The 8,042-nt window shown below is 41.9% G+C and overlaps 1 protein-coding gene across 2 annotated transcripts; it reads right to left on the reverse strand.

Annotated features, from left to right (window-relative positions):
* Positions 1 to 7,945, reverse strand: lrit3a (info leucine-rich repeat, immunoglobulin-like and transmembrane domains 3a). 2 transcript variants are annotated; one of them, XM_077578956.1, is made up of 4 exons: positions 7,654 to 7,945; positions 4,488 to 4,954; positions 2,954 to 3,259; positions 1 to 2,138 (listed from the first exon to the last, which is right to left on the reverse strand). In XM_077578956.1, the coding sequence occupies exons 1-4, from the start codon at positions 7,767 to 7,769 to the stop codon at positions 1,114 to 1,116; spliced, it is 1,914 nt and encodes a 637-aa protein (XP_077435082.1). In that variant the 5' UTR covers positions 7,770 to 7,945; the 3' UTR covers positions 1 to 1,113. The 2 variants fall into 2 exon arrangements, with proteins under 2 accessions (XP_077435082.1, XP_077435083.1); XM_077578957.1 differs by lacking the exon at positions 7,654 to 7,945 and adding an exon at positions 6,137 to 6,811.
* Positions 7,946 to 8,042: the final 97 nt, after the last annotated feature.

Genomic DNA, 8,042 nt, shown 5'->3' on the forward strand with positions numbered 1-8,042 from the left:
CTGTATTTCATTTTATTAAAACACATGGAAATGTACATAATAGTCTTGAAAACAAATATATACATTATAAAGATGAAAAGTGGCAACCTTTCAGATGAGTCACATTGTATAAACATTTGTCAGGTAAGGCATACTTGGATGTTGTTGGTAACAGGAAGTGACTATGAATGAATGACTTGACTAGTCTAGCATATGATATTCATATCTAACACATTACATTTTGGCATTGAATATCACAAGAAAACACTTTGATTGATATTATGCGCAAGTCCAACAACGGTGTTGGCTTGTCGTGACACCCTCTGGAAATTTTAAACTGATATAAGGCTACAAAAATGGATAAGGGCATGCATAACAATATCAGTCAACCATAGAAACAAACCTGTGGGAGCGTTAAATAAGTGCTTTCTAAATCGCAGTAGTGCATCTTTTTTTCTCTTCATTCTGCTGCGTTTCTCTTGGTTGCACTACTTCCAGTAATGTAGATTAAAAAAAAAATGTCTTAGATTTCAGCCTCTATGTGTTGCGCTCTGTCTTTACTGCCTAGGAACTTCAGAGTCAGTTGTGCTAGTCAATGTAACTTAAACTATTAGCGATGAGACTGTTTCTTTAATCAATAGCCAATCGGATTTCAAATTCACAAGCTGGCCCACAATAATTTTAGCATTTTTCCGTCACATGGCTATTGATCAGAGCAAGACATGTTTGATAGTAAAATATGTCTGTAGCAATCTGCCCACATAACTACGTTTAATCATAAGCATCTCTGGTGCATGATGTATTTTATGAAGGGTTTCTATGTGTTTGTCATGTTATTAGATAAATATTGATTCTGAATTGTACCAGATGATGTATGCGGCACAGTTGTATTTTTGTGTGGTATTGATGGTTTCGATAATTGTGTTGTGTTGGTTCTGGTATTAAGAGGTGGGTGGCTTAGTCGGATAAATCCTAACTAAAGGCCCAGGTACCAAATGTACAGCCCACCACTGCTAAATTCCCATCTATGTCTTTAGAAATGTATGTGTTTTAACTTCTCAATGTAAATTGTTTTCAATGGTTTATCAAAGGCATTTAAATGCAAATACTTTTTCCGAGCACGGCGTTCTGGTATCAACAGAAATACTCAGACCGCGAACTGTCACTCTTGTAAGTCATCTGGGAGTCGATACTCGAGCGAGAGCACAGCAGCAGCCGTTCCGACTCGTGGGTGGGCCTCCTTGCCCAAAGCTCTGTTGGATGAGGGTTCATGTTCCTTTGCTTCATGGTGATAGTCTCAAACTTGACATAACTTTCCTTCTCCAGCTCCTCTTCATCCGGAGCTGCCTCGCTCGCCTTGCAGTAGAGGGCGAGGATCTTGTAGAGCAGAAGCCCAATGAGCGGCAATGCCACGGCGCAGGCGATGCCGCTGATGATGTTGAAAAACTGGTTCTGTTCTCCATCCTCCACATTGTCCAGTGTGTAGAAGTCAATGCAAGGGTCTTTTGCGGCAACACTACCCTTGGCCACAAGGCAAACCGAATACCTAATACCAGGTGAAAGTTCTTCCAGCAGGATTTTGCCACTGCCTGCAGTCGTCTCCAATGTTCTTTTGTAGTCATCCTCGCCGTCTTCGCCATAAGGTGAATAAACAACAGTGAGGGGAGAGTTCTTGTTTAGACCCTCTGCCGTCCATACCAGAACCGCACTGTCAGATGTTTCCTCCACAATCTCTAAGTCTTTGACCAACTTTGACGTGTCACCTTTCTTACTTTTTTCATCCGACACAAACTTCCGCCCGCCACTACCTTGCTGGATCTTTGCAGGCTTGAGCGAACCCCTTTGGTCACCAGAGATTGTTTTTGGCTTAGCCGAGAGGGCAACTGCATTTGTTGGGACCACGGGCACGGTCGAGGTTGAGAGGGTCACGCCTGTTCCCGTACTGTACATCCAGTCTGGACCTGTCGGTCCTGTCCCAGCACCGGGCATCGGTGGGGAGATGGTGGTGCTCATGGTGCCGGCCACTGAAATGGATATGGTGGCGTCTGCTGTACCGGCGTCATTCTTGGCTTTGCAGCTGTAGTCCCCGGCGTCCTTGTGTAAGATGCCATGTAGGCTCATGATGGACCATCGGATGCCGTCACCTGGTGATTCCTGTACTGTAGAGCCAAGCAAGAAATGTCAATATGAAGACCTGGAAGCCTTTTGTTGATTTATTTTCAAACTCTCATTCAATACACTATTCGCAAAAAGTTTGAGATATTTTGCATTGAGCGGAACATCCATTTCACCTTCCCTAAACTTTGGACCGTGCATGTCCAACTGTTCAACATGGCAGTACTTTTTGCACCATTTGCTGTTCTCAAACAAGGAGGAAAAAAATCACAACAGGTGTTTGATCCTTGATTGGACTTACATTTCTTTGTTTAGTTAGAATTGGTATTAAAACAGTACAGAATTGTGATTTAAACAGTACTTGTCATCATTCTTTTCACATTACGAGATGATGCCTACCAATTGAGCAATAGTACCTCGCCATTGCAAGGCTTCAAACAGAATGTTCTCAGATTTAAGTGGACGCTGAGCTTCGAGTGTCTACAGCAGGTTGCAACAAAGGGACTGGAAGTGTCACAGAAAGGATTAGAAGGCTTTGGAAATTTCCATGCATTAAACACTTGTTTTGAATTTTGCTGTTCAGCTCCTTGTTAAAAGATCAGCGAGTTGTGTTAAAAGCATTGAACAATTGGAGTTGCATTCAAAAGTTTAGAGAATGTGAAATGGAGTTTACCTGTAACAGCTATAGTGCATTTAACCAAAAGCCCAACATCTCGAACTTTTTGGGAATGGTGTAGAGAAAATTGCACCAACACCGAGTGGTACAACTGAACCCATGCTGCCTACATCAAAGCCAGATGAATATACCACTACATAATTAGTGACCCCACTATGAGAACAGTTACAAAGAGCTTAATACCTGTGTTGTTGACTAGTGATCCATCAGACCGAACCCAGGAGAGGCTTGGGGTCGGGTACCCTGTCGTGTCACATCGCAGGAGAACATTACTCCCCAGCGGAGACGTAATCTTGGTCGCGGAGGTCATGACGGAGGGCTTGACGCAATTGTCGAGTTCGGCACGCTGAAAGAGGACGCCAGCTAGGTTCTCGGGTGCACTGCAGGTCAGGAACAGGTCCATCAGAACCACGGGCGTGACTGTCATTTTGGATATCTCGATCAACTTGGAGATCTTGCAGTCACAGAACCAGGGGTTGTCTTGGAGGCCTAGAAATATGAATTAGGAGAATCAGGTTTTCATTGTATATACTGTATGTAGTTCAGGCACAAGATATGATTGGGAGTTTGTTTGATTTAGTCTTTTTTGTCATTTTCTTGTGGGGTATTTCCCAACCTTTGTTGAGCGAAAACACTTACTTTACATTATTTTGAAAAATCTCAAAGCATACCACCCACACATTTTTTTTTTAGTATCCTTTTCTTTTTCTTTTTGGTCTAGTTGTGAGTCAAAATTTTAGGTGTTAGTGAGGTTTAGATTCAGTGCAGCTAGTGACAGAGGACCCCATACATTCACCCAGCAGCCATTGTCTCCCTCACAATTTAGTATTTCAATTGTTTTGCCTGTCAAAAGTAAATAAATAATTGTCTGACTAGATTACTTGAAATTTTGTTTTAGCCTCATAAAATTTGAGTTCAAGGGCTGTGTATTCATAACAAGTTCCTGTGCGAGCACCTGTTGCACACAATAAGAAAACATGTCCCCAGTGCATATCAAATCCCTTTAACCAGATTAGCTGTCCTAACAGTGTCAGCCAGTGCACCTAATCTAGCCCTGTCCTTTATTCGGTGTGTGGCCACTCATCAGCCACGTCAATAGATTACAGCATTTGCGTGTTAAAATGGAGTAAAAGTAACAGTTTGATCTATCAGCATTAATAATGCTACTGTTATAGACCATTTTGCTCAGTAATTATGAATGTGACATGTTTTAATTGTGGGAAAGATGATCTTCTATGGACATCTTTGTCAAGTACAGTAAATGCTATGAAACACATAACGTATTAGTATATGTGAAAAGGGGCCATTTCATGCTTTGGAATGAAGAATAGGGTAACTATAGCATTCCCAAGCATTGATTCGCTACATACTGGGATCAGAGAAGCTAAAATGATGTCGTCCATAGCCTGTAATTACTGAAGGCATCGTTGTATGCATAGTCAATGCGTGACTGAATGCTAGATTCATGAATATACGCGTATGTTTTTTAGTCAGATCATTCATTCTCCACTTAATTAAGGTGATAAATTGACTGTGGACAATGAGCTTGAACTGTGCAGTCACTTAATTAGAATGTGCTCAATTGATGGTCCTTGGCGCTTGTATGTTTGGGTGATTAGAATCAATTTGGCTAGCTTAGTAGCAGGCTGATGGAGCCAACTGGCTGATGTAATTAAGACTGACCTGTCCTGGTTGTGACACGATCCTTGGTACTCACCCAGCACCACCTTCTGAGAGGCGTTTGATGTAACCGGCTCGCCATTAAACGGGGGCCAGATATCCATGAGGTTCGAGGGTAGGGTGGCTAATTTGTTGCTGGATAGATCCAAGTACGTAATCTTCATCAGGTAGGGAATAGCCTCAGCAGGAATGCTGGCAAGCCTGTTGTTGTGCAGGTCCAAGGTTCTCAACAAGGGCATCTCCTTGAGGGACTCCCATGGGAACACAGAGATCACATTGCCGTCCAGCCTCAGCTCGTGGAGCAGTTTGAGGTTGTAGAAACTCCCCGTGTCCACCGAGGTGATAGAGTTGTATGTGATCCACAAGTAACGGAGCTCCGTTAGGTAGTAAAACGCTTCTGTCGGCACTCGGCGGACGCCGGTCTTCTCCACCCGAAGCTTGACGGTGTCCACCGGGACGTTGACGGGGATATCAGACATGTCGGGGTCATTGCAGAGCACGGACCTGGGGATAGAATTGTGAATGTGGTTGAAATCTGGATGTGGGAAATGGACTCACATTCACTAATTAATTAAGATACTTGTCTAAAGAGGACTGGCAAAACTAGAAGTACTCATTCAACTCCTGTTCAAAAAGGTGAAGTAAAAAAAAAAATACAACCTCAAAAATGTACAGTACGGGCCAAATGTTTGGACACACCTCATGCAATGCATTTTCTGTATTTTCATGACTACATTGTAGATTCTCACTGAGGGCATCAAAACTATGAATGAACACATGTGGAGTTATGTACGAAAATAAAATTATGTTTTATATTCTAGTTTCTTCAAAATACTCTTTGCTCTGATGATTTTTTTTTTGCACACTCTTGGCATTCTCTTGATGAGCTTCAAGAGTAGTCACCTGAAATGTTTTTTGAACAGTATTGAAAAAGTTCCCAGAGGTGAGAATGCCAAGAGTGTGCAAAACAGTAATCAAAGCAAAGGGTGGGTATTTTTTACATGGCGGGCGTGGCTCAGGGTGTAGAGAGCAGTAACCGGAAGGTTGGCTGTTTGATCAGCGCTCTCCCCGAGTCATGTGTCCTTGTGTCCTTGAGCAAGACATTTCACACACATTACCTCTAGTGCCACTCACACTGGTGTCTAAAAGGTGCGAATGTATGGTGGTGGTCGGAAGGGTCGTAGGTGCACATTGGCAACCACGCTTCCGGCTTCCGTAGTTTCGGCATTCAAAGTAGTGTGAATGTGTGAGCTCACGATTAATGTATCCACTGTGAAGCGTCTTTGAGTGTCCCAAAAAAATCGCTATATAAATCTAATGCATTATTATTATTATTTTGAAGAAACTATAATCTAAAACATGTTTTCAGTTATTTCTCCCTTTTTTTTTTAGGTACATAACTCTACATGTGTTCGTTATTTTTGATGCCTTCAGTGAGAATCTACAATGTAAATAGTCATGAGAATAAAGCAAACACATTGAATGAGGTGTGTCTAAACTTTTGGCCAGTGCTGTACTCAAGTATAAAATATATTTTACTGTCAGTCATAAGCCTCGTTTCCACCAATGGTATCTACCCTACTCTACTCGACTCTACTCTGCTCTGCTCTACTTAGCTCTACACCAAAAAGCAGTGCGTCATGGCCACCCCCCACACCCCCCCACCCCCCGGGAGCCCCTCCTCACCTTGCCAGTGATGTCATGCTAAAGCGACCGCAGCTAGCGTGCACTGCACACACAGGCAAAAACAATGGCGAGCGCAAACAATGGTTTGTGCCTGATTATTTCAGCCTGCAGACATCGAATGAATATTGCAGCAACCAGAAGACTGCGTTCAATAATGTTAAAAAGGTTTGCACCTCCTCACAAGTCCAAGCATTAATCTGTTTGGAAGCCATTGTTGTCCTCTCTTCATCGTTAAAGACAGCTGTTTTCCCGGGGTGGTGGTTTGCGCAGCTGCACATTGATGACGACATGTCTCGAACCAATCATTGGCCTCCAAAATAATTACGTCACGTTTTGGAACTGGGCTACTTTTTTTTTTTAGAACCGCAAAGGAGCAGGTAGATACCAGAAAAAGTGAGGAGAGTAGAGTAGAGTAGAGCCGGGTAGATTTGTTAGTGGAGACGAGGCTTTTAAAGAGTAGAGTAGAATAAAATAGAGTAGATACCGGCGGTATTAAGTTTTTGTGCACAAGCTACTTCTTACCTATATTATCATACTTTTTCTCCTAGCGTAGCGTAGCAATACAGCAGGGTAGCGATAGAGACCAGTGCTAATTAGGGCTCCCTCAGGGATTAATGGGACATTACCACACCGTGAACACGTGTTATCTCAGTACATGGATAAACGCCTGATTTTTAATCAATGTGACTACATTTTATTTGGTCAAAAAAAAAATCATCCACATCTATATCGCTGTTGAAATGTTTGGTTTAGATTTGTTTGGTTGAAAAGTGTAGGTTTATAGAGATGGACGAAGTGGCCGAAGAGAGGGAAGTTGGGGCTTCCCTGCAATAGCGACCCGACCCTGCTAAGCAAATAAAGTTGGATCAATTGATGGAGGAATCGATATATAACTGTTTACCTTCCCTATATCATCCACCTATACTATATCACAGTTTTTTTCTGTTAAACAGATACAAAAAAATGGGTTAACTACACCATGTGGGAGGGTAAGACTTAAACAATAAAACAAATGTTTTTCATTCTTATTCCATTTTTTCATATATTTTTTTGCTTGAACTTATTATTATTATTTTCAAATGCAGTGTGTTTCTGAGTTTAAAAAGTGTGTTATAATAACGTTTTATGTGTTTAAAGCATGTATATATTTTTGACATGGTCTCTTTATTGCACATTTTCACCTACACTCTAAAAAGAGAATTGTTGACCATTAATATATTAAGTTTAATGAACTCAAGTGATTAAACGTAATGACCTCATAATTAATTAAACTTAATATATTGAATTGGATTAACTTAATTCAATCGCATGTTACCACTTGAAGCAACGCAATTAAGTTGGCCAACAATTCTCTCTTTAAATTTAAGTTGGTTCAACAATTCTCTTTTTAGAGTGTAACACGGGTGGGTCTGGAGCCTAACTCTCGCAATGAACGGAGAATCACTGAACTCTTGAATATTTTAAGATGCCCAACTCAAGTTTTATAACAAACCCATGAAAATGTGAAGAAAGGTTACCTGGTCCCCGCTCCATCACTACGTCCATGGAAAACACAGGTACACTGGGATGGACAGAAGGGACGAGCCATGTTAAAGCAGCATATTAACACCAACGACCGGAGGATTTGATGCATGATTTCACCAAGAGGACCCCAAACAGTCACTTGGAGGACTGATCAGGAAAAAAGACATCAGGATTCTTTACAAGTTCCAAGGATTCCTTCCAAAAAACAAACAGACAACAAAGAAAAGCGCTTTCAAAGTCCATAAGCGTCGGCAGGCTGGCGATGGACTTACAGGACAGGTCACCTGTGAGATGCTAATCGCACTCCCTCCCAGCCTTGCCAAGATTAGCTAAGGATTTCTTTGGGTTCTAAGGGTCACGCAAGCTCGGCAGCAGGCCCTTT

This window comes from Vanacampus margaritifer, chromosome 10, assembly GCF_051991255.1.
Source record: "Vanacampus margaritifer isolate UIUO_Vmar chromosome 10, RoL_Vmar_1.0, whole genome shotgun sequence".
Lineage (NCBI taxonomy): Eukaryota > Metazoa > Chordata > Actinopteri > Syngnathiformes > Syngnathidae > Vanacampus > Vanacampus margaritifer.

What these genes read in the sequence shown, in the direction of transcription:
- lrit3a (XM_077578956.1), bottom strand. Translation starts at nt 7,769, where the DNA reads ATGCATCAAATCCTCCGGTCGTTGGTGTTAATATGCTGCTTTAACATG. An exon ending in CTCTCAGAAGGTGGTGCTGG is followed by an intron (nt 3,260 to 4,487) that starts GTGAGTACCAAG and finishes TCATATTTCTAG; the next exon opens with GCCTCCAAGACAACCCCTGG. An exon ending in ATCACTAGTCAACAACACAG is followed by an intron (nt 2,139 to 2,953) that starts GTATTAAGCTCT and finishes TTGGCTCTACAG; the next exon opens with TACAGGAATCACCAGGTGAC.